The sequence below is a fragment of the Ranitomeya imitator genome, chromosome 3 (genome assembly GCF_032444005.1).
Source record: "Ranitomeya imitator isolate aRanImi1 chromosome 3, aRanImi1.pri, whole genome shotgun sequence".
NCBI classification, from domain to species: Eukaryota; Metazoa; Chordata; class Amphibia; order Anura; family Dendrobatidae; genus Ranitomeya; species Ranitomeya imitator.
The window spans coordinates 148110318-148137918 of NC_091284.1; the positions used below are offsets into that span (position 1 = coordinate 148110318).

The window sequence follows — 27601 nt, forward strand, 5'->3', positions numbered from 1 at the left end:
GATCTAGACTCTTCATATATCATTCCTCTCCTCAGATCGCACGCCATCCCCATCCTCAGCAAGAGCGCAGACTGATGGAACGGCGTGCGGCCTGATGGGAGAGTTGGGGTGCGTACAACCACAGCATTCAATCCGCAGCGTCCAGATATTATAACATAGTGGAGGGGATTTTATGAAATCCTGTCTCCACTATGCGTGCAAACACGCATCCGTTGGGCCCTGCATTTCTGGACATGCGGCACGTCATTTTAGAACGCATCATGTCTGTTTACCTTAGGGTCCTATGAATAGGGTGCAGAGATTCCGGATGTGTGCAATGAACACATCCGGAATCACTGGGTGTATAGAAGGGGGCGGCGCTTTGGGCAGAGTGAGTTTTCCGCACCGTCTAAAGCTCCGGCAATCCGGAACGTGGAACCTTACCCTTAGGAGCAGAGTGGCCGTGGTGCTAGTGATGAGGGTCTGGGAGATTACAAGCGGGATGAGAAAAGTGATGGCGGAGCTAGTTTGGAGGAGATGGCATGCGTGCCCCCTCTGGCACCCATGCCATAGGTTCGCCACCACTGTACTGTAGGTTTGCCACCACTGTACTGTACTATGTGCACATATATAGTGTTATATGCACTGAGCACTGACCAGGCTGCAGGACCTCACATTATAATGCATATCTGATATATAATGTGGGATGTCCTGGAGCTGGGCTCAGGGTCACACAATGCAGGATGAGGATCACTGTGACTTATTGCTGCAGCTTCAGCTTACATGCAGATCGGGTGACGCTGGAGCCGGGACCTTATCTGTCTGTAAGCTTAAGATGGTGCAATAAATCTCACAGTACAGATAGATCCTCTACAGAAAGCAGATAAGAAAGCAGGAATCAGATGAAGCCCGTCACATACCTCCTGCCCCGGGACCCCATGGCTTTCTACTAAGGCTAGGTTCAGATTGCGTTAGTGCAATCCGTTTAGCGCCACAAAACACCGGCACATCGCTAGCGCATGCCGAAAATGGCACGCGCTAGTGATGCGCATCCCCATTGCTGTTAATGGGCGCGCTAACGGACGTGTTGCACGGCGTTAATTTCGCCGTGCAACGCTGTCCGTTAGCGCGGTCCCATTAATGCAATGGGAACCTAGCCTTACTTCATCTCTCCTCTCCAGGCCCCTGCCGAGTGAAACAGGTGCGCAGGTGAGGTGACGTCGGATCAGCAGACACAGCCTGCTGTGTCTGCAATAGGGGGATGCCGGCCGGCACTTGCACACTGCTGATACAGTGCGGGGCCTGCACCGATCTACAGCAGCAGCAGAAAGCCGGGCCCCTGTATGCCCCTGCCTGCGAGGGCCCCCCTCCACCTCTGGGCCCCGATGCGGCTGCACCGCTTGAACCGGCGGTAGGTCCGCCCCTGGATAGAATGATCAGTAATAGATTGCTCTGTCCCTATACAAATTATATCACCGGCAGCACATCTCCTGTTCACACGGAAAAAAGTGCAACCGAGCACAATAATTTTTATTCCAGCATAAATGATATACAGAAAGCAAGATGGAAATTTCTGCCATACAGTGATCATATAGTGGTAGATACCAGTTATGATGAACATAATAAAGATTACACTGCAGATATACAGTAGATAATGACTTGAAGGCAGAGGCGTAGCTAGCGTTTTGGTTCAAGGGGGGGTAAAACATCTGAATGGGCCACTAACCAGGTAACCTTGATTACAAGTAGGCGATGCACCTTTATAGTGAATGCACGAGAAACTCAGCAGATGACTGCGCTGTTGCTGAAAATCTCTATACAAAGACCAACATGGATATTACGGCCATATGGTCAGTGGTAGATACCAGCCCTACAGAACATATAAGAGATCACAGCACAGTTACAGATGGTGACTTACCGATGACGTTCTTTCTGATGGAATCGTTCACTTTTCCTATCTTTTCCATCTGGCCCAGACCAACATGACAACTTCTTCCAGCCACGACTCGGCTGCAGAGAGTACAACAAAGACAAATTACACTTCTCATATTTTCACCACCGTCACCAATGGGACTATTCCCGACCTGCACAAACTCCTCATCCTACTTATACTCCAATACTGACATGTTGCTGTCGCATGTGTCCCTATTACTGCACCTGCTGTGTGGTTCTTTGTGCTCTCTAAATTCTAAAGCAACCTTCTAGAATATAGTAATGCCGTGTGCAATTTCCCTAGAAAACAGTGCCCCCATTTTGCCCCTAGAAGCCTAGAAAGTAATATTGCCCTGTGCCCCTTTGACAATCACAGTAACTTGAGTTCCCCTAAAACAATCAGTGCCCACTTTACATTTCATAATGTCCTTAGTCTCTGTCCTGTACAGCTCCCGTATACACAGGATAATGACCCCTCACTGTATAGTACCACCCACACAGTATAATGACTCCTTAGTAACTCACAAACTGCTTGATGGCTCCACACTGTATGATGACCCCCAAGAGGATCTCCATATGCTATAATGAACTAGATGGTCTTTAATATAGCATCGTGCACTCCCCCATAAGCCTCCATATAGTATAATACACTCCCCCATAGGTATCCATATAGTATAATGCACGCCTTTTAGGCCTCTATAGTATAATGCACTCCCCATAGGCAGACTCTATATAGTATAATGCGCTCTCCAAAAGCAGACTCTATAGTATAATGCATCCCCCATAGGCATACTCTATAGTATAGTGCACACCCCATAAGTAGACTCTATGGTATAATGCACCTCCCATAAGCAGACTCTATAGTATAATGCATCACCATAGTTAGACTCTGTATTGTGTAATGCACCCCCATAGGCAGACTCCGTATAGTATAATGCACCCCCCCTAGGCAGACTCTATATTGTATAATGCACCCCCTATAGGCAAACTCTATAGTATAATGCACCCCCATAGGCAGACTTTATAATATAAAGCACTCCCATAGGTTGACTCTAGAGTCTACCTATGGGGGGGTTCATTATACTATAGAGTTTACCTGTGGGAGTGCATTATACTACATAGTATAATGCACCCCCCATAGGTAGGCTCTATAGTATAATGCACTCCCCAGAGGGAGACTCAATAGTATAATGCACTCCCCATAGGGAGACTCAATAGTATAATGCACTCCCCATAGGGAGACTCAATAGTATAATGCACTCCCCATAGGGAGACTCAATAGTATAATGCACTCCCATAGGCAGACTATATATAGTATAATGCACACCCCATAGGCAGACTCTATATAATATAAAGCACACCTATAAAAAAAAGAAATACATCGAATACTCACCTCTCCTCCTGGTTCCTCCGCAGCTCCAAGAGCTTGCACATCTCTGGACAACGGGTGCCGAGTAGTGATGTCATCGTGACCCCTTGTCAGTGACTGCATCAGGGTCATCAGATGTTGAGAGGGGATGATAGGAGAGGAAGCTTATATTGGCATCTAGCTGATACAGTTGAACTTGCGATAGTGGCGGGGGGCCCATTGCTGGCACCAGGCCCCCCCACCTGCTCAAGAGCCCTATAGCAGCTGGGTAGCAGAACAGGGAGATCGAATCTCCCTACTTTGCCATAGGCGTGCTGTGCACACCAATACAGTTACAGTAGCGTAGCTCCGGGATGGGCTGCCACCGAGTGCAGGGCCCGGGGTGACTGTTCCCCCAGTAGCTATGCTACTGCTTCAAGGTGACATTCTTTGTCATGTAATCAGAGACGTTTCCACTCTTTTCCAACTGGCTCAGGCTGACATAACATGGTAACAGTGGTCCTCTTACTGCCACACATACAAATGTCTCTCAGTGCCCCATAAATAGTAAAATGCCCCCTGACTTTTGAAAATAAATTGCTATATTATTTTCAAAATCGCAAACCTGTTGCTGGGTTACCCACCTGAGGACTGACTAAGAAACAAAGAAAGCTCAAAATAGGGATCTATCCGATTAAAAAATGAATTTAACAGCGAGTGCTCACTTACCTGATGGTGCTGCAATTGCAACAATCTTTAGGCATATACCAGTTGCTGCAGCTCCAAAGTTGGGCCCTGATCGATTCCCTATAGCCACTTTGCTGTGGTCTACGCTGAGTTTAACAAGTTGCCCAGCAGTGACATCAACATTCTCTGCATTTTAAGGCCAACTCTGACAAAGTAAAGTTTGTGTTCAGTTAGCTTGTGTGTGGGAGTTTGTCTCACCAGTCCTCTCAAGCTGGCAATCATCTCTGTAAATCCCTGCATGATTTCTATAGTCTGCATTTACTTCCAGGCTCAGACCTACCACAAACCCATTGCTGTAAGGGTACGTTCACATTAGCGTCTTGCGGTGGTGCGTCGGGCGCAGCCACGGCGACGCATGCGTCATGCGCCCCTATATTTAACATGGGGGTGCATGGACATGCGTTTGCATGCGTTTTGTGATGCATGCGTCTTTTTTGCCACAAGCGTCAGGGCGCAGAGGACGCAGCGAGTTGCATTTTTTTTGCATCCAAAATCCGGCCAAAAAAGGACGCATGCGTCACAAACCTATGCGTTTTGCATGCGTTCTTGTTTGTGTTGTGCGTTGCGTCGCCGACGCAGCACCGCACAACGCAAATGTGAACGTAGCCTAAGACAGGCAACAATTCTAAAGACTTTTTCTGAATAATGTAATAGATCAACATAGACTGCCGTGTTTGCACTTTTCTATCTCAATGATTTAAAAAAAATTTCAAATGAAAAAACAATGTTATACAGTATATTCTCTAGTGATATTGTGTACTGAGTGTACCCATTGTACGGCCACAGGAGAAATTAGGCATTATACACTTACTGAAATCAATGGTGTCTCTATGCACACGAGCACATACTAAGTCCTCCAAAGTTAGAGACATTTTTGCCACTGTTTCTTGTTGTACACCGCATTATTATATGGCATATGAAAAATGGTTTTCTAAACCACGACAAGTCCTTTAAATGAAACAAGCATGCGCTAAATATAACAAAGCAGACCGCAGCATTTTCAAGAATATTTTTATTGCATTAAAAAAATATTGTCTTTGTAAAAACAATAAGTTACATATTTTACAATACTTTAAACCACAATAACAGAATCTAGTTGTTTTTTTTTCGTTTTGAAAATAAAAGGTATTAGAAAGCAATAACGTCCTGAAGAGAGGCTTTTCTGAAGTTGGCACGGAAGGAGAAATCATATAGATGCTGGCACTATGTACGCTAAGGGAAATAAAATGCACTTAAACCAGTATTTCAATAAATGCTGAAGGCCGACTGGTAGTTTGTAAGTGCACATAGGTGTTTCTTACTGCACGAGCTACGGAGGATCTGTCAGTTCATCTGTCCATTGGGATATTTTATGGATTCTCCATAAAATTCCAGTTTTGACATTCCTTTTTTTATTCCTCATGGACATTTGGGGATAAGCTGATAGGTCCTCTTCAAAATAGGCTTGCTTCTTTATAAGAAGTGCAAATGGCTTATCTACTAATATAACAGTGATCAATTTGAACAAAAATCAGGAATTGACACATACGTAGCCCTTACGAGTTTTCTTATCAAACATACCACAGATCATACAGTATGTATTTCTTTCTATTGACTGTCAATCATTTGCATTAGTTCCCATCATATGTGGAAATTACAGCTGGTCTTACCTATATAACTTTGGCTCCAAAGTCTAATACATCCACATATTTGTACAGCTATAGCCTAAGCAAACAGTCCATGTATTACACCAGATATTGCAAATCCAACGGAAATGTGACGCCAATGATAATTCAATTCTGAAGGCAATAATGTTTTGCTATCTTATATAACTTTAGTATATGAATATAGCATTTTATGAACATTAAGTGCTATATTTGCTTTGCTGTATCTGTGCATCTAAAAACATAGAAACCAAGTACCGTAGGTCAAGCATACTACTGTACCTTGAAAACTACTGAAAGCCTACTCATGGGCACATATATGATTCCTACACCCATGTTAAAGGATCAGGTGGGGCCTTTGTGCAACTGGCCCTCTGTCAAGCTTGGAATATGTACATTTCCTATCATATAAAAGTCCGTCGGTGGATGCAATTATATTTTTGCACCCAACATTTCCAATAACATGTCGTCCATATTCACCGAGCCAATGATGGGTCTGAAGAACAGTTCAGCAATGGCGTTGGCATTGATGGATCTCAGCAAGGACAAAACAATAATTAACTTGGTGAATCTGGAGTGATCCCATCTCTGGATCATCTTCACATGCTCATTTAAGGCTTGGTGGGCTTCCTGTTGTAATCCTTGGATATACCGAGCACAGTGTAGTCCCGGCAAATCTGTGTGCACAAAATAAAGAGAACAGTCAACGATATTATACTCTTAAGCAATGAATAACAGTAAGGAATGATGCTCTAAATATTATTCAAGCAATAACCCAGACTGATTAGGATTATTTAATTCAGATGGTTGAGGTTGGGCTCACATGTCGCTTTTTACTGTTGCACAAGTGTTTGTGCTTCAACCAAAACTGCGCCAACGTGTAATTTGCCGCAGATATCATATTGTTAACGGCTATAAGCAGCTTCTTCGTCAATGGCTATAAACGAGCGGCCATTAATGATTAAAGTATTTTATACTCTATTAGAAAACAGCATGTTGGCGCAGGTTTACAACACATTAATGGTTGGGAAAACAAAAACACGTCAGCTATATGGACACTAGTGTACTGCTAGAATATCGCCAATCCATGTGGGAAATGTTATATAACTTCCTAAGTAAAGGTACACTTTTTTTACTTTTTCCATGATCTGGGCAAACAAACCCACTAGACTGATCAAGTGAAGCACTGGGAAACTTTAAAAACCATGAACCATGCTTTGCATCTTTGAGTTTTCATTATAAGTCAATTAAGTGAATGTCATGAGAACTTCTTAACTCGTATGGAAGTAAGACCAGCGTTTCTCAACCTCAGATTCAAAGAACTAAAGAATCCCCAATATCTTACACTGAATACCTAAAAGCATAGTATGAGGACAGTGCAAGATGTGGGGTTCATTCACTGAGTCACAAGTCTACCATGTAGACCACCCTGTACATTAACAATGCTGGCACTGTAATGTACTCACTACTAACACCGTGACTATTTTTCAACAATAAAAGTCACTGTATTGATTTTTTTTATATATAATCCGAGAATGATCATTAATATAATTATTGGTCCTAAAAAGGGCGATGTTACTAATAAGTAGTTATAAGTTAGATAAGAAATAAAGTCCAATTTCAGCAAGATATGTTGTAAAATGTGTTCATTTTTCTTTACTAACCGATTAATTAGACGTGTAATGCTAAGGAAAACCTCCACCATGACTGTATGACGAATCCTGGTTAATCAACCTCGCCCTACTAATCGCTGTACATTCTCATGTGGCGGAGCTGAAAATACGAATGATGTCACTTTTGGTTATCACGGAGATTAATTAGTTAAATAATAAAAAAAAGCAAATGCTTCCACAGTCCAATGTAAAACTACTGAGAATGCTGTGGTATCATGGTGTGTCATAAGATTAGACTGGTATTGCCAAAGCTGGCACTGATCTATTGGTCTTCTGCTATAGATGATCACTGGGAATTTTTTTTTTTTTGCATATAAAATAAATTAAAACAGATAGCAGCAGCTTATTGTATTTCTTGGGAGCGGTTTTGTTCTTTTTGTGGTCTTAGCGTGGAAACCTGCCAAAAAACTGTTCCCCACTTACAAAATGCTGCTCCTTATAAAGTGAACATCAGACCTGTGTGAACTGAATCCATATCCTTCTCTTCGCTCCCAGCTCTCACATCCAGACACTGCATTTCCTCAACTTCATCAATGGAGTAAAAAAATGCACAAGCACCATGCAAACTCTGAACCTCACAAAGGAGCTTCACTAAAGTGTTTCCCAGACTGCTGACCACATAATAACTGGAAGGGCACGGACGAGGATACAGCACACCTGAGTTTGTGATGTCATAATGTCGCACCTGGTGACATCACTAAGTGCTATCTGCCGTTTCATGTAGTGCTGTAGATAAAACTACTACTTTATGGAAACACTGATAGTTACATATCATATGTCCAAAAGAAACAGCGTATTGATACAACATTTTAACTATTGATTATCCATGGATATTGATACACTTTTTATATCAGTTTATTCCTGAATGTTGCTAGCCATATTTACCTGGATTAAACAGTACAATCCCTTTTAGATAGGCGTACTCTTTGTTGCTAATCCCCAGGCTCCAGCACTTCTCCAAGAACTCCTTGATCCACCTGATCTCGGTGGCGGTGGGCAGTGGCATCACTTTATGCTGCTGCTGGAGACTATTTCCAAGTGGTAATGAATCTTGCTGTTCCTGGTGCGGTTTCCTCTCTGCTCCTTGTCTGTTAGTCAAAATCCTTTGTAACATGCTGGGCTCAGATGTTTCAACAGTTTCAAAGTCTACCTTGTCCTGTGCAAGTCCCAGCACCAGCAGAGGAGCCCAGCAGCTCCTCACCAACAGTAGCTGGTCAGCTAGGGGTAGCTCCTGGAAGCAGGGCAGGCTCTTCACAAACCTCAGTGTCTTCACTAGCACTGCTGAGGCAGCCTTGCAGGTAACCTGGGGGCATTTCAGAGTGACCTTCTTCTGAGCTCCACAGGAGCAGCCTTGTCCATAGCCCCCTGTGTGCTCTTCCTTCCTGCCTTTGTGCAGTTCTTTGTGCTCTTCATGCTTCAGGATATTGTATAAGATACTGCTGTGCCTCCTGTTGTCTACAGAACAGTGACACTTATCTGAACAAGCCATGGAGAAATGCAGAGACGTGCAATCTGACAGCTCCCTGGCTGCATCAGTTGCTTTTGCTGTTCTGCCTTTAACTGAAACCAGACAGATAGTATGCAGATCCTCCCTTGCCTGCCCCTCAGGTTATATTTATACCTTTGTTTCCAGTCAGACAATAACTGCAGTTCAAAAGGGGCAGACTCTCATTATTGGCTGAAAAAGAGAGATAGAAGGGAAAAACTCACACCTCCTTCATTGCTTTTCACATTTCTGGCCACTAGAGGGAGCCTTAGAGTCAATCTGAAGGGCTTGTGTACACTTCATCCTTCATACAGCTCAGAAATGGCAGCACACTGCATGAGACAGTGCTAAATGGAAATACTCTGCACTCATGCAATGCCAGTCTTTCAAAAATATGATGAATTCTAATTACAAATAATTCCTCTTTGATTATAGCGCATTCTGCTAATATATAATTAGATTATAATCAAATATAGTTTCTAAGATAATCTCATTTCCAACATTTACATTAGGGTTAAACAAAGTGAATTTACATGAAATATCTTACTTTTAAAATGAATGGAAAGCAACTCACACAAATAGGATGAGAACATACAGTAGTAAGACCTCGAAGAGATGTAATTTGGTCACCCTTTATGTGGCCCGAAAATCTTGTTTATATTTAAGGGAGTTATTTGCTTTTACTGACATATCTGAAATGTCAGACACTAACATGTAATGGCATGTAATATCTTAAATCTCATCATTGATTTCCATGTGGTGCACAAAGAAGTTGCCCCTGGCAGGTGGGGACCACAGATCACATCTCAGTACCAATGCTTTCTGGCTGATGTTTTGGTCACTTTTGAATGTTTGTTGTGCTTTCACACTCGTGGTAGCATGAGACAAACTCTACAACCCAAACAAGTGGCTCAGATAGTGCAGCTCATCCAGGATGGCACATCAATGCGAGCTGTGTGCAGATACGTTCTTTTGATCGCCTGTTATTGCACTTTAATGCAATGTCGCGGAGACCAAAAAAACATAATTCTGGCGTTTCGAATTTTTTTCTTGCTACGCTGTTTAGCGATCAGGTTAATGCTTTTTTTTAGTTGATAGATCGGGCGATTCTGAGCGCGGCGATACCAAATATGCGTAGATTTGATATTTTTTTTTATTGATTTATTTTGATTGGGGCAAAAGGGGGGTGATTTAACCCCTTTCTGCCAGCTGACGGAATAGTACGTCAGCTGGCAGATCCCCTGCTTTGAGGTGGGCTCCGGCGGTGAGCCCACCTCAAAGCCGCGACATGTCAGCTGTTTTGTACAGCTGACATGTGCGCGCAATGAGCGCGAGCGGAATCGCGATCCGCCCGCGCTCATTAACTAGTTAAATGCCGTCGTCAAGCGCTGACAGCGGCATTTAACTAGCACTCCCGGCCGCGCGGCCGGAATTGCTCGCACTGCTGACCCCCGTCACATGATCGGGGGTCAGCAGTGCATCGCCATAACAACCAGAGGTCTCCTTGAGACCTCTATGGTTGTTGATGGCCGATTGCTTTGAGCGCCACCCTGTGGTCGGCGTTCAAAGCAACCCTGCATTTCTGCTACATAGAGGTGATCTGTACTTCACCTCTATGTAGCAGAGCCGATCGAGTTATGCATGCTTCTAGCCTCCCATGCTAAAATTAATTTCGCCCCAATCAAAATAAAACAATTAAAAAAAAATCAAACATACACATATTTGGTATCGCCGCGTTCAGAATCGCCCGATCTATCAATAAAAACAATTAAGGATTAACCTGACCGCTAAATGACGTAGCGAGAAAAAAAATCAAAACGCCAAAATTACGTTTTTTTGGTCGCCGCAACATTGCATTAAAATGCAATAACGGGCGATCAAAAGAACGTAACTACACCAAAATGGTATCATTAAAAACGCCAGCTCGGCACGCAAAAAATAAGCCCTCAATTGACCCCAGATCACGAAAATTGGAGACGCTACGGGGATCGGAAAATCGCGCAATTTTTTTTTTTTTTTTTTAGCAAAATTTGGAAATTTTTTTCACCACTTAGATATAAAATAACCTAGACATGTTTGGTGTCTATGAACTCATAATGACCTGGAGAATCATAATGGCAGGTTAGTTTTAGCATTTAGTGAACCTAGCAAAAAAGCCAAACAAAAAACAAGTGTGAGATTGCACTTTTTTTGCAATTTCATCACACTTGGAATTTTTTTCCCGTTTTCTGTTACATGGCATGGTAAAATCAATGGTATCGTTCAAAAGTACATCTCGTCCCACGAAAAATAAGCCCTCACATGGCCATATTGACGGAAAAATAAAAAAGTTATGGCTCTGGGAAGGAGGGGAGCAAAAAACGAAAATGAAAAAGCTCCGGGGGGTGAAGGGGTTAAACTTTTATATATTTTTTATTTTTTTCACATTTTTTTAACTTTTTTTTACTTTTGCCATGCTTCAATAGCCTCCATGGGAGGCTAGAAGCAGGCACAGCACGATCGCCTCTGCTACATAGCAGCGATCTGCTGTTCGCTGCTATGTAGCTGAAAATCAGGTGTGCTGTGAGCGCCGACCAAAGGGTGGCGCTCACAGCTGCCGGCGATCAGTAACCATAGAGGTCTCAAGGACCTCTATGGTTACAATTCTGAAGCATCGCCGACCCCGGATCATGTGACGGGGGTCGGCGATGACGTCATTTCCGGCCGCCCAGCCGGAAGCGGTAGTTAAATGCCGCTGTCTGCGTTTGACAGCGGCATTTAACTAGTTAATAGGTGCAGGCAGATCACGATTCTGCTCGCACCTATTATGGGCACATGTCAGCTGTTCAAAACAGCTGACATGTCCTGGCTTTGATGCGGGCTCACCGCCGGAGCCCGCATCAAAGCAAGGGATCTGACCTCGGACGTACTATCCCGTCCGAGGTCAGAAAGGGGTTAAAGAATAAAAAACTAATGGGGAGTAACACAGTACAGGAAAATTGGTGGGTGTTACTAAATATGGCAAAAAATATATAATCCATAATTAAGGGGGGTACTATATAAACACTAGAAAATGTCCATATAGATACATACAATCAAAATGACTTTGCATACAAATGCTATCAAGGAACCATAAATCTGCTTAGTCCTAAGAATGACCAGAACGTACAAGTATACAGAGTATAATACACATAATTAACTTATATAAACATAGCAAACATACAATACTATGGATTCAGGGAAAACCATGGCTAAAGCAGACCAATAGACATACAATGATATCAACTATGCCCACAAACAATATGTATAAACAGCGTTTACCTTATAGAAGCCACAAGCCAGGGACCCACCAGACCCGACGCGCGTTTCTCTCTGGAAAGCTTTGTCCCCAGGACTTTGATAGCATTTGTATGCACAGTCATTTTGATTGAATGTATCTATATGAGCATTTTCTAATATGTATATAGTACCCCCCTTAATTGTGGATTATATATTTTTTGCCATATTTAGCCATACCCACCAATTTTCCTGTACTGTGTTACTCCCCATTAGTTTTGTAAAGCATTATTTTTGGTATTGCTTCTGTTTTTTTCAGTCAAGATGGGATGCAGAGTGTACATTAATGAGAAAAAAATAAACTTTTTTTGAATTTACCAAATGGTTGCAATGAAACAAAGCGTGAAAAATTTGAAAAATTTAAAGGGGTCTGAATACTTTCCGTACCCACTGTATATATATATATATATATATATATATACAGTTTGTATATTGTATATATATACAGTATATACATAGTCATGGACAAAAGTGTTGTCACTCTTGAAATTCTTCCAGAAAATGAGGTATTCAGAAATTTATTGCGATTACACATGTTTTGTTATTTGCATGTTTTTTCCCTTTGAGTGTATTGGAACAACACAAAAAAAGATAAAAAGTCACATTGAAAATAAATTCACACAAAACACCAAAAATGGGCCAGACAAAATTGTTGGCATCTTTCCAAAATTGTGAGTAAACAACTTTGTATCAGGTGTGTGATGCTTGTTCAAACTCACCTGTGGAAAGTAGGAAGTGTGGTTAATATGAAAATCACTCCTGAAACCAGATAAAAAAGAGGAGAAGTTGACTCAATCTTTTCATTGTGTGTCTGTGTGCCACATTAGGCATGGAGAACAGAAAGAGGAGAAGAGAACTGTTTGAGTACATGTGAATCGAAATTGTTGAACAATATCAACAATCTAAATGTTACAAGTGCATCTCCAGAGATCTTGATGTTCCTCTATCCACGTTACGCAACATAATCAAGAGGTTTACAACCCATGGCACTATAGCTAATCTCACTAGACGTGGACAGCAGAGATAAATTGGTGAAAAGTTGCAAAACAAGAGATTCCAATTGATAGAAATTCAAGCTGTCCTGCAGTCTCCAGGGGCATGAGTGTCACCATCAATATTTGAATGAAATGAAACACTATGGCAGGAGACCCTGGAGGACCCCACTGATGACACAGAGAGATAAATAAACTATCCAAGAAAAAGAAAAAGAAAAAAGCACCTCCGCACAGCTGCAACAACTTAGATCGCCATGTCAGATAGCCAGGTAATGCTAGAGGTTCCTGCCGATAACCTCGGTGGTGCAGTATCCAAGAAAACAAGACGATAAATATCCAAATGCAGAAGAAGAGAGAGGAACGCACTCACCGATCAGGTAAAATCCAATCCTTTATTCAAGCATGGACAAACTTAGCAGGGAGGGGAGTGGAGGATGACGGACGACGGCCGTTTCACGCTGACGAGCACTTCTACGGGACCCGTAGAAGCGCTCGTCAGCGTGAAACGGCCGTCGTCTATCATCCTCCACTCCCCTCCCTGCTAAGTTTGTCCATGCTTGAATAAAGGATTGGATTTTACCTGATCGGTGAGATAAATAAACTAGACTGCAGTTTGCCAAAATGTATGTGAGTAAGCCAAAATCATTCTGGGAAAGCATCCTGTGGACAGATAAGACCAAGATAAAGCTTTTTGGTAAAGGACCTTGTTTCACTGTTTCTTGAAAACAGAATGAGGCCTACAAAGAAAAGAACACAGTACCTACAGTCAAATTTGTTGAGGTTCAAACATGTTTTGTTTGTTTTTTGCTGCATGAGTCTTCCAGCAGAACAATGACTCCAAACATACCTCAAGAAGCACCCAGAAATGGATGAAAACAAAGGGCAAGAGAGTTCTGAAGTGGCCAGCAAAAATTCTGGATCCAAATCTTTTTGAACAGCTGTGGAGAGATCATAAAATTACTGCTGGAAGAAGGCACCCTTCAAATATGAGACTTTGCAAAAGATGAATAGTTCAAAATTCCAAATGATTGATTGCAGTTATGTATTCTAATGGGTATGCAACCAAATATTAGGTTTAAGGGTACCAATATTTTTGTCCAGCCCATTGTTGATGTTTGTGTTAAATTATGTCCAATTAGGCTGTTTTTCTCTGTTTATTTGTATTGTTCCTATAGACACAAGTTAAATAAACATGTGAATAGCAACACGTGTAATTGCATTAATTTTCAGAGAGAAATACTACATTTTCTGGAACAATTTCAAATATATATATATATATATATATATATATATATATATATATTATTGTTCTCTTGTTTCTACAAGACTGGGGAGTTCACCACACCTCTGTAGGTCATTTGCATTATAGCTGTTTCATCCTGCATGTCCACATGGATATATTTTCTCTCTGAACCCTGCTTATACAGGTACTATACAGATGATCAGGTTTTTAAATACATCAGATAGGGATTATATACATTAGATAGGACTGCTCTATTATGGGTATACCTTGGCGATTGGTGGAGCGGCTTAACATACATTTTTTTGCAAAAAAACGTATTAACTAAATACCCTGTATTTTTTTCATTTTTTGACTAGCACTTGCTTATTTACTGTGACTTTTTTACAACAGAGTATTTTTGACCTCGCTGTGCGCTTTTGTGTCTTCAAGTTCTTTGGTGGTGTGAACAGGTTTCTACAGACTTGTTCACTGTGCAAGTAGCCCATGTGTGTTTTGGTTCTATAATTGTTCTCTTGTTTCTACAAGACTGGGGAGTTCACCACTCCTCTGTGGGTCATTTGCATTATAGCTGTTTCATCCTGCATGTCCACATGGATATATTTTCTCTCTGAACCCTGCTTATACAGTTACTATATGTTAGGACTGGCGGAACGCACCAAGACAGATGGTATAGATGCGTTCGCAGTCCGGGGTCCACCGTGCAGGTGAAAACCTGCTGCTAGCAATTAGCAGACTATATGGCGGTACACTAGAGTATACACGCGTGGGTTAACCTCACCCAGCGTGAAAGAAGCAATCCTGTTAAGGCACAGGACCGCGGTACCGCACCTAAAGCGCGAGCAAGTAGTCAGCGAACTCTACCCCAACTGGGATTGAAGTCCGATTAGACCCTTGCTGGCGCAACATCGCAACTGGGTGTGAAATGAAACAGAAGAGCATGCAGTGCCGCACTGACGAACGCCAATAACCACCCAGGCTTGGGTAAGGAAAGCACAGAGGAAGTGCACGGCGCCGTACTGGCGGTCACAGCAACTGGACGCTATAATGTGTGACTAGTGCAGTAGGATAAGTCGGGCGCTAGGTAGCAGCCATACACCTTCCGCGAACAGTCATACTATAGGGTAGGGGTATCCAAGGACGACTTGCACTCACAACATACACACATTAGCAATTGTTTGACAATTCTAGCGCATGGCCGTGCGGTCATGCGCAGTTCATATAGCAGCAGCACAGGAAGTGGCCACAGCACTTTTGCCCTTCTAGGACCTGCCAAGAGGACCAATGGAATGTGCTGCAGAGCCTGAGCACATGACCCTCGATCTCCAACGGGAGACCTTACGCTGGGCATGCTCAGTACGTGCAGACAAGGACTTAGTCCCAGAGAAGTCCGCTCGCTGCTGACCAGCACAGACTTTAATAGCAGAGACTGGAGAAGCAGCAGTAACTCTCAGAACAGAGTGAGAATGAGCAAGACGCTGGGACCGACGTCCTTGCTGAGCAGACTCCACTGTGGCTGGACAAGAATGGGAGACCGCAGCGGAGGTGGCTCGAGATTCCCCCTGTGCAGAAGCGGGAACTCGACCCCTAACATTACCCCCCCTCCTAGGGCCCCCCCTCCTTGGGCCTCGCTACGTTCGAAGGCAGCAATGAGCTGCGGAGCCCGAATGTGCTCAGCAGGCTCCCAGGACCTATCCTCAGGGCCGTAACCCTTCCAGTCCACCCAAAAAAAATTTTTGCCACGTACCACCTTGCACCCCAAGATAGCGTTCACCTCGAAATCGTCCGTAGACAAACCCGATGTCCCGGCAGATGACTCAGAAAACCGAGACATGTATACGGGCTTAAGGAGAGACACATGAAAGGTGTCGGTGATACCAAGGCGTGGAGGAAGGGCCAGACGGTAGACCACAGGATTAACCTGTTCGAGGACCTTGAAGGGACCCAAGTAGCGAGGAGCAAATTTAGTGGACTCAACTCACAGCCTGATGTTACGGGCGGAGAGCCACACCAAGTCGCCAGGAGCAAAGGACGGGGCGGGGCGCCGATGAGTATCGGCGGAGGACCTCATTCTCTCCTTAGAGGCCCGAATGGCATCCTGAGTGCGGTCCCAAATATCCCGTGCCTCCACAGCCCAGTCTGCCACCCTGGAGTCTGCGGAAGACACGGGCATAGGCACAGGTACCCGTGGATGCTGACCATAGTTGAGGAGGAATGGGGTTTGTCCAGTGGAGTCGGCTACGGCGTTGTTCAGCGCAAACTCTGCCCATGATAGCAAGGATGCCCAGTCATCCTGCCTGGCTGAAACAAAATGTCGCAGGTATGTGACCAAGGTCTGGTTGGCCCTCTCTACCAACCCATTCGTCTCGGGATGATAAGCGGAAGAGAGATTCAACTCAATACTGAGAAGATGACACAGCTCTCTCCAGAACTGAGAAGCAAACTGGGGACCCCGGTCACTGACAATTTTGTCAGGCATACCATGTAGGCGGAAGATGTGCTTAATGAACAACGCAGCCAAGGCCCGTGCAGAAGGTAACCGTGGTAGCGGCACCAAATGCACCATTTTCGAGAAATGATCGGTGATGACCCAAATGATGGTACAGCCGCGAGACTTGGGCAAACCCACAACAAAGTCCATCCCGACCATTTCCCAGGGCCTATCTGCCACCGGCAAGGGATAGAGCAACCCAGCTGGCCTTTGACGCGGAGATTTATTTTTGGCGCAGGAGACACACGCCAGAATATAATCCCTGACATCCCGGACCATATGCGGCCACCAGTACGTCCTCGCCAGTAGCTCAGATGTCCTCTTTGTCCCAAAGTGTCCACCCACTCTGGACGAATGAGCCCAAGAGAGAACCTCCGGTCGCAAATTAATGGGCACAAAAGTCTTGCCCGGAGGCACAGACTCAAGCGAAACCGGTGCTACGGTTCTCAGGCTCTCAGAGGGAACAATAAGCCGAGGCTCCTCTTCCTCCTCTTCAGTTGACATAAGGGAGCGAGAGAGAGCATCAGCACGAATATTCTTCTCCCCGGCGAGAAAATGAAGAGAAAAGTGGAACCGGGAAAAGAACAAGGACCATCTGGCTTGGTGAGAATTTAGCCGCTGGGCTGTCTGTAAGTAGACCAAATTTTTGTGGTCAGTGTAAACCTGGAAGGGAAACCGCGCACCTTCCAGAAGATGTCTCCACTCTGAAAAGGCCAACTTCATTGCTAGCAGCTCCCTATCCCCGATGGAGTAGTTTCTCTCCGCTGGCGAGAAAGTCTTAGAGAAGAAGAAGCATGGATGCTTCCGACCTTGAGCATCCTTCTGGTAGAGGACTGCTCCAGCACCAACGGACGAGGCATCCACCTCCATTAGGAATGGCTTATCCACATCGGGACGATGTAAGATGGGAGCGCTAGCAAAGTGGGACTTAAAGGGACTCTGTCACCTGAATTTGGCGGGACTGGTTTTGGGTCATATGGGTGGAGTTTTCGGGTGTTTGATTCACCCTTTCCTTACCCGCTGGCTGCATGCTGGCTGCAATATTGGATTGAAGTTCATTCTCTGTCCTCCATAGTACACGCCTGCACAAAGCAATCTTGCCTTGGGCAGGCATGTACTACGGAGGACAGAGAATGAACTTCAATCCAATATTGCAGCCAGCATGCAGCCAGCGGGTAAGGAAAGGGTGAATCAAACACCCGAAAACTCCGCCCGTATGACCCAAAACCAGTCCCGCCAAATTGAGGTGACAGGTTCCATTTAATAGAAGTGAAGGCCTTGGAGACCTCTTCCGACCACAATTTAGGATTCGCTCCCTTCTTGGTGAGGGCTACCAAGGGAGCTACCAGAGTTGAGAAGTGGGGAATGAACTGGCGGTAATAGTTAATGAACCCCATAAAGCGCTGCACCGCTTTAAGAGAATGGGGCTCTTGCCAGTCCATCACAGCCTGTAGTTTGGCAGGATCCATAGCCAATCCCTGGGCGGAGATGATATAGCCCAGGAACGGCAAAGACTCCTGCTCAAACATACACTTCTCCAACTTAGCGTAAAGAGAGTTTGCCCGTAGGAGGTCGAAGACTCTGCCAACATCTCTCCGGTGGGAGTCAATATCTGGAGAAAAGATGAGAATATCATCCAGATAGACTACAACTGAGGTGGAAAGCATATCCCGGAAGATGTCGTTGACAAAGTCTTGAAAAACGGCTGGGGCATTACAGAGCCCGAAGGGCATCACCAGATACTCATAGTGCCCATCTCTGGTGTTAAACGCCTTTTTCTATTCGTCCCCCTCACGGATGCGAATCAGGTTGTAAGCACCCCGCAGATCTAATTTAGTAAATACCCTTGCTCCCCAAAGCCTATCGAAGAGCTCAGATATCAAGGGCAAAGGATACTTGTTCTTAACGGTGATAGCGTTAAGACCCCTGTAGTCTATGCATGGACGTAGCTCCCCATTCTTCTTCTGCACAAAGAAGAACCCTGCCCCAGCAGGTGACACTGACTTCCTGATAAATCCTCTTGCCAGATTCTCTTGAATGTACTGAGACATGGCCTCCGTCTTCGGGAGAGATAATGGATAAACTCGACCCCGGGGAGGCTCAGCACCAGGCAAGAGATCGATAGGACAGTCATAGGGGCGATGGGGCGGAAGGGTCTCCGCCGCCTTCTTGGAGAACACGTCTGCGTAAGACCAATATTGCTTGGGGAGAGAGGATAGATCTGCGGGTACCTCAGTAGTAGCAACCTGAACGCACTCTCGGTGACACCTACCCCCACATGATTCACCCCATCCCAGAATTCTGCCTGAGGACCACTCGATGTGAGGAGAGTGGTACCGTAGCCAAGGTATCCCCAACAGGACCTCATCAATACCCTCAGGAATGACGAGCAGAGAAATAATCTCCTGATGGGATGGCGACAGGGACAGAGTAACAGGGATGGTCTGATGTGTTAACTGTGCGGGGAGTGTCGACCCATTCACCACTCGTACCGTTACTGGTTGAGATAGCATAACCAGGGGTATTGCGTGACGTTGGGCGAAGGCAGAAGACATAAAATTGCCCTCCGCCCCAGAATCCACGCAGAGGTCTACCGAGTGGGAGGATGAGCCAAAGGTAATTGTCCCCTTAAAGGACAATTTGGAGGCAAACGTCGCAGTGTCTAGTGCACCTCCACCTACTATCACTAGACGCTGACGTTTCCTCGACCGCTGATGACATCTGGTGACAAGATGTCCTGACTGTTGGCAAACATGGCAACCCTGGAGTGCACGAGCGGTCTGGGACTTTGATCCCGCTCGTGACACCACCTTAGGTTCCTGGAACTCAGGAGCCTGGACTGGAGATTCCAAAGGTTTGGCGAAGGTGGGAGCCAGCCGAAACCTCTGCCTACACTGGGCTCGCTCTAACCTCCGCTCGTGAAAACGGAGGTCAATGCGAGTAGATACTGCTATTAACTCCTCCAGTGTGGCGGGAATCTCCCTAGTGGCCAGAGCATCCTTAACGTGGTCAGCCAGCCCCCTTCAAAATATAGGGATAAGGGCTTTATCCGACCACTCCAGCTCAGATGCCAGAGTGCGGAAATGGACGGCAAAAAGGCTGACCAAGGACGAGCCCTGAGTCAGTGCCAACAGTTGGAGCGCCGTGTCATGGGTGACACGAGGTCCTAGAAAGACCTGTTTCAGAGTGCTCAGGAATAACGGAGCACTCTGCACCACATGATCGCCACGCTCCCACAGCGGCGTAGCCCACTGCAACGCCCTGTCCGACAATAAGGAAATTATAAAGCCCACCTTAGCCCGCTCTGTAGGGAAACGAGAGGCCAGAAGCTCAAGATGTATTGAGCACTGACTCACGAAACCCCTACAGGACATACTGTCACCAGAAAATTTCTCTGGTAGCGGGAGGCGAGATAGCGTCGGTACAGGAGCGGCAGTGGACAAGGTAGCTGCAGCCACACTTGCAGCCTGAACAGCGACAGCAGTAACATCCACAGCTGAGGTTGAACGCTCAAGAGCCGCCAACCTTCCCTCCAGCTGCTGGATGTACCGCTGTAAACGCTGGTCGTCCGCCATTTTACTAGCCAGACCCTGGCGCTAGTATTCTGTTAGGACTGGCGGAACGCACCAAGACAGATGGTATAGATGCGTTCGCAGTCCGGGGTCCACCGTGCAGGTGAAAACCTGCTGCTAGCAATTAGCAGACTATATGGCGGTACACTAGAGTATACACGCGTGGGTTAACCTCACCCAGCGTGAAAGAAGCAATCCTGTTAAGGCACAGGACCGCGGTACCGCACCTAAAGCACGATCAAGTAGTCAGCGAACTCTACCCCAACTGGGATTGAAGTCCGATTAGACCCTTGCTGGCGCAACACCACAACTGGGTGTGAAATGAAACAGAAGAGCATGCAGTGCCGCACTGACGAACGCCACTAACCACCCAGGCTTGGGTAAGGAAAGCACAGAGGAAGTGCACGGCGCCGTACTGGCGGTCACAGCAACTGGACGCTATAATGTGTGACTAGTGCAGTAGGATAAGTCGGGTGCTAGGTAGCAGCCATACACCTTCCGCGAACAGTCATACTATAGGGTAGGGGTATCCAAGGACGACTTGCACTCACAACATACACACATTAGCAATTGTTTGACAATACTAGCACATGGCCGTGCGGTCATGCGCAGTTTATATAGCAGCAGCACAGGAAGTGGCCACAGCACTTTTGCCCTTCTAGGACCTGCCAAGAGGACCAATGGAATGTGCTGCAGAGCCTGAGCACATGACCCTCGATCTCCAACGGGAGACCTTACGCTGGGCATGCTCAGTACATGCAGACAAGGACTTAGTCCCAGAGAAGTCCGCTCGCTGCTGACCAGCACAGACTTTAATAGCAGAGACTTGAGAAGCAGCAGTAACTCTCAGAACAGAGTGAGAATGAGCAAGATGCTGGGACCGACGTCCTTGCTGAGCAGACTCCACTGTGGCTGGACAAGAATGGGAGACCGCAGCGGAGGTGGCTCGAGATTCCCCCTGTGCAGAAGCGGGAACTCGACCCCTAACACTATACAGATGATCAGGTTTTTAAATACATCAGATAGGGATTATATACATTAGATAGGACTGCTCTATTATGGGTATACCTTGGTGATTGGTGGAGCAGCTTAACTTACATTTTTTTTGCAAAAAAACGTATTAACTAAATACCCTGTATTTTTTCATTTTTTGACTAGCACTTGCTTATTTACTGTGACTTTTTTACAACAGAGTATTTTTGACCTCGCTGTGCACTTTTGTGTCTTCAAGTTCTTTGGTGGTGTGAACAGGATTCTACAGACTTGTTCACTGTGCAAGTAGCCCATGTGTTTTTTGGTTCTATAATTGTTCTCTTGTTTCTACAAGACTGGGGAGTTCACCACTCCTATGTGGGTCATTTGCATTATAGCTGTTTCATCCTGCATGTCCACATGGATATATTTTCTCTCTGAACCCTGCTTATACAGGTACTATATAGATGATCAGGTTTTCAAATACATCAGATAGGGATTATATACATTAGATAGGACTGCTCTATTATGGGTATACCTTGGCGATTGGTGGAGTGGCTTAACATACATTTTTTTTGCAAAAAAATGTATTAACTAAATACCCTGTATTTTTTTCATTTTTTGACTAGCACTTACTTATTTACTGTGACTTTTTTATAACAGAGTATTTTTGACCTCGCTGTGCACTTTTGTGTCTTCAATTTCTTTGGTGGTGTGAACAGGTTTCTACAGACTTGTTCACTGTGCAATTAGCCCATGTGTTTTTTGGTTCTATAATTGTTCTCTTGTTTCTACAAGACTGGGGAGTTCACCACTCCTCTGTGGGTCATTTGCATTATAGCTGTTTCATCTTGCATGTCCACATGGATAAATTTTCTCTCTGAACCCTGCTTATACAGGTACTATACAGATGATCAGGTTTTTAAATACATCAGATAGAGATTATATACATTAGATAGGACTGCTCTATTATGGGTATATCTTGGCGATTGGTGGAGCGGCTTAACATACATTTTTTTGCAAAAAAACGTATTAACTAAATACCCTGTATTTTTTTCATCTTTTGACTAGCACTTGCTTATTTACTGTGACTTTTTTACAACAGAGTATTTTTGACCTCGCTGTGCGCTTTTGTGTCTTCAAGTTCTTTGGTGGTGTGAACAGGTTTCTACAGACTTGTTCACTGTGCAAGTAGACCATGTGTTTTTTGATTCTATAATTGTTCTCTTGTTTCCACAGGACTGGGGAGTTCACCACTCCTCTGTGGGTCATTTGCATTATAGCTGTTTCATCCTGCATGTCCACATGGATATATTTTCTCTCTGAACCCTGCTTATACAGGTACTATACAGATGATCAGGTTTTTAAATACATCAGATAGGGATTATGTACATTAGATAGGACTGCTCTATTATGGGTATACCTTGGCAATTTGTGGAGCGGCTTAACGTACATTTTTTTTGCAAAAAAAACGTATTAACTAAATACCCTGTATTTTTTTCATTTTTTGACTATCACTTGCTTATTTACTGTGACTTTTTTACAACAGAGTATTTTTGACCTCACTGTGCTCTTTTTTGTCTTCAAGTTCTTTGGTGGTGTGAACAGGTTTCTACAGACTTGTTCACTGTGCAAGTAGCCCATGTGTTTTTTTGGTTCTATGAAAAAGAGAAGTTGACTCAATCTTTTCGTTGTGTGTCTGTGTGCCACATTAGGCATGGAGAACAGAAAAAGGAGAAGAGAACTGTTTGAGTACATGTGAATCGAAATTGTTGAACAATATCAACAATCTCAATGTTACAAGTAGAGTTGAGCGACCTTGACCTTTTTAGAGTCGAGCCGGGTTTTGCGAAACCCGACTATGTCCAAAGTCGGGTCGAGTGAAATCGGCCGATTATGACGTAAAGTCGGGATCGACCGAAACACGAAACCCAATGCAAGTCAATGGGGCAGCATAGTCGGCAGTGAGTGGGGGCCAGGAAAACACCTAGAGTGGCCATTTTAATGTCAAAACCATCCATTCTTCTTAATGAAGCTTGTCAAGCGTAATTTACCTTATAATAATTGGAAGGCATTTGAAATTGGGGGTCATTTGGCTAAAGTTGTGGGGGGTAGGGCTGGTTCAAGTAATTAGTGGGCCCAGGAAATCTGGACCACGTCACGGCAGTGGAGCAGGGAGAGGTAAGTATTTCAACTTTGCAAGTGCTGTGAACCTGAGCAAGCAGGGGGGGCCCACTCGTTGGCATTGGCACTGGCACAGGGCCCCTCAAAGTACAGCGGTGTGTTTGCACGGCGGGGGCGCCTCCCACCGGCAGCAACACTTTTGCGTACTATGAGAGGCCCTGTGCCAGTGACGTCGCCAACTAGTATTCCTCCCCCCACCTGATGAAGGAACCTGCACTTTCATCTGCACCTTCCTCTTTGTCCCCGTGTAAGGTGGTATGGTATGCGGGAAGAGCAACCTGACTTTCAGCAGGGTCACAATGTTGTTGTGTAGCGTGCACGGGGAATGTTGCGTTATGGGTCAATGTACCAGCAGACTCATCTATCACTGGCTGGGCAATGGGCACGATGAAGTGGAAACACAGATATAGGCCCAAAGAAGAAAGTGGGCTAAATGCAGTTCAAAATTGGTAACACAGGAATAACCAGGGGGCATTGCAGTGGAGGACAACTGGAATGAGAGGCTGACACAGAGAGTAGGGCCAAATCAGTAAGTAGTCGAAATGCAGTTCAAAATTGGCAACCGTAGTAAACAGGCGGCACAGCTTTGTTCAGTGGAGGAGAACAGCAAGGAGTGGCAGACACCGATAGTAGGCCCCAAACCAACTAGTACGCCAAATGCAGTTGTTCCATTTAACCACAATTTAATGAGAGCCTGAAGATAGAAGCTCAGGAAAGGCAACCTGGGGAACACCTTGGAGTGTAACACACCATCTCTCTCCACCCCATACCCATTTTGTATGGCCTAATGCAGTGTACTTTTCTACAACTACTAAACGAGAGTCGGAAGACCGAAGCAATGGCAAGGAAACCTGGGGAACACCTTAGAGTGTAACACACCCTCTCTCTACACCCCATACCCAATTTGAAGGCCTAATGCAGTGTAGTTTCCAAGAACTACTAAACGAGAGCCGGAAGATCGAAGCTCAGGAAAGGCAACCTGGGGAACACCTTGGAGTGTAACACACCCTCTCGCTACACCCCATACCCAATTTGAAGGCCTAATGCAGCGTAGTTTCCAACAACTACTAAACGAGAGCCGGAAGATCGAAGCTCAGGAAAGGCAACCTGGGGAACACCTTGGAGTGTAACACACCCTCTCGCTACACCCCATACCCAATTTGAAGGCCTAATGCAGCGTAGTTTCCAACAACTACTAAACGAGAGCCGGAAGATCGAAGCTCAGGAAAGGCAACCTGGGGAACACCTTGGAGTGTAACAAACCCTCTCTCTACACCCCATACCCAATTTGTAGGCCTAATGCAGCGTAGTTTCCGACAACTACTAAACGAGAGCATGAAGATCGAAGCTCAGGAAAGGCAACCTGGGGAACACCTTGGAGTGTAACACACCCTCTCTCTACACCCCATACCCAATTTGTAGGCCTAATGCAGCGTAGTTTCCGACAACTACTAAACGAGAGCCGGAATATCGAAGCTCAGGAAAGGCAACCTGGGGAACACCTTGGAGTGTAACACACCCTCTCTCTACACCCCATACCCAATTTGAAGGCCTAATGCAGTGTAGTTTCCAAGAACTACTAAACGAGAGCCGGAAGATCGAAGCTCAGGAAAGGCAACCTGGGGAACACCTTGGAGTGTAACAAACCCTCTCTCTACACCCCATACCCAATTTGTAGGCCTAATGCAGCGTAGTTTCCGACAACTACTAAACGAGAGCATGAAGATCGAAGCTCAGGAAAGGCAACCTGGGGAACACCTTGGAGTGTAACACACCCTCTCTCTACACCCCATACCCAATTTGTAGGCCTAATGCAGCGTAGTTTCCGACAACTACTAAACGAGAGCCGGAATATCGAAGCTCAGGAAAGGCAACCTGGGGAACACCTTGGAGTGTAACACACCCTCTCTCTACACCCCATACCCAATTTGAAGGCCTAATGCAGTGTAGTTTCCAAGAACTACTAAACGAGAGCCGGAAGATCGAAGCTCAGGAAAGGCAACCTGGGGAACACCTTGGAGTGTAACACACCCTCTCGCTACACCCCATACCCAATTTGAAGGCCTAATGCAGCGTAGTTTCCAACAACTACTAAACGAGAGCCGGAAGATCGAAGCTCAGGAAAGGCAACCTGGGGAACACCTTGGAGTGGAACACACCATCTCTCTACACCCCATACCCAATTTGAAGGCCTAATGCAGAGTAGTTTCCAAGAACTACTAAACGAGAGCCGGAAGATCGAAGCTCAGGAAAGGCAACCTGGGGAACACCTTGGAGTGTAACACAACGTCTCTCTACACGACGGAAGGGCTGATTCTTAGGAAGGAAGGCTGTTGGAAATAAGCATTGCGCGTCCGAGGGTGATTATATTCTTATTAGGTATATACTCACCCTCGGACGCGCCCTGCTTCTTTATTTGGAATGAATGTTTATTTGCAATGTGGTGTTGACTTTCTCTATTATTTTGGTAATTAATGATTTTATTATTTTCATTATTTTGCATCTTCTCGGCAATAATATAAAGAAGACGCGACAGGACAACACTCGGTGGATGCCATATGTGTGTTTTCAATTTAAAAAAACTTTCAGTTAACTACTTGCAGGAGAAAGTAATTGTAGCTGGTGGCCATTTTTAGTACTGTACCAGATTAGAGTTGTGTGTTTGTTTTTAATGTTAAAATGTCTGCATTTGATATCTCACCAGTATTTTCTTTTTTATAAGCAAAATACTTATTTTTATATTTTCTGATGTTGGTTCCAGGGGTACACGGCCAGCAGTGCCCTGGTCAGTGTAGTAGTAGTTGAAAGAATGGACCGCAGACAGGCATCGAAGGCCTAAAATAATAACACATGGCTGTAGGCAATTTTAAATTGGTTCCAGGGGTACACGGACAGCAGTGGTGTGGTCAGTGGAGGCCTAGTGGAAGGAGTGACCGCAGACAGGCATCGAAGGCCTAAAATAATAACACATGGCTGTAGGCAATTTTAAATTGGTTCCAGGGGTACACGGGCAGCAGTGACCTGGTCAGTGTAGTAGTAGTTGAAAGAATGGACCGCAGACAGGCATCGAAGGCCTAAAATAAAAAAATTGGGCTGGCTGTAGGCAATTTTAAATTGGTTCCAGGGGTACACGGGCAGCAGTGGTGTGGTCAGTGGAGGCCTAGTGGAAGGAGTGACCGCAGACAGGCATCGAAGGCCTAAAATAATAACACATGGCTGTAGGCAATTTTAAATTGGTTCCAGGGGTACACGGGCAGCAGTGACCTGGTCAGTGTAGTAGTAGTTGAAAAAATGGACCGCAGACAGGCATCGAAGGCCTAAAATAAAAAAATTGGGCTGGCTGTAGGCAATTTTAAATTGGTTCCAGGGGTACACGGGCAGCAGTGACCTGGTCAGTGTAGTAGTTGTAGAAAGAAGGGACCGCAGACAGGCATCGAAGGCCTAAAATAAAAAAATTGGGCTGGCTGTAGGCAATTTTAAATTGGTTCCAGGGGTACACGGGCAGCAGTGACCTGGTCAGTGTAGTAGTAGTTGAAAGAATGGACCGCAGACAGGCTTAGAAGGCCTAACATAACAAACTTGGGCTGGCTGTAGGCACTTTTAAATTGGTTCCAGGGGTACACGGGCAGCAGTGGTCTGGTCAGTGGAAGTCTAGTGGAAGGAGTGACCGCAGACAGGCTTCCAAGGCCTAACATAACAAACTTGGGCTGGCTGTAGGCACTTTTAAATTGGTTCCAGGGGTACACGGGCAGCAGTGGTCTGGTCAGTGGAAGTCTAGTGGAAGGAGTGACCGCAGACAGGCTTCCAAGGCCTAACATAACAAACTTGGGCTGGCTGTAGGCACTTTTAAATTGGTTCCAGGGGTACACGGGCAGCAGTGGTCTGGTCAGTGGAAGTCTAGTGGAAGGAGTGACCGCAGACAGGCTTCCAAGGCCTAACATAACAAACTTGGGCTGGCTGTAGGCACTTTTAAATTGGTTCCAGGGGTACACGGGCAGCAGTGGTCTGGTCAGTGGAAGTCTAG

At 45.2% G+C, this 27601-nt stretch overlaps 1 protein-coding gene across 1 annotated transcript; it reads right to left on the minus strand.

The window, feature by feature from the left end:
- Positions 1–5007: 5007 nt before the first annotated feature.
- On the minus strand, positions 5008–8907 carry NR0B1 (nuclear receptor subfamily 0 group B member 1). The gene is made up of 2 exons (XM_069760069.1): positions 8208–8907; positions 5008–6326 (listed from the first exon to the last, which is right to left on the minus strand). The coding sequence occupies exons 1-2, from the start codon at positions 8809–8811 to the stop codon at positions 6082–6084; spliced, it is 849 nt and encodes a 282-aa protein (XP_069616170.1). The 5' UTR covers positions 8812–8907; the 3' UTR covers positions 5008–6081.
- Positions 8908–27601: the final 18694 nt, after the last annotated feature.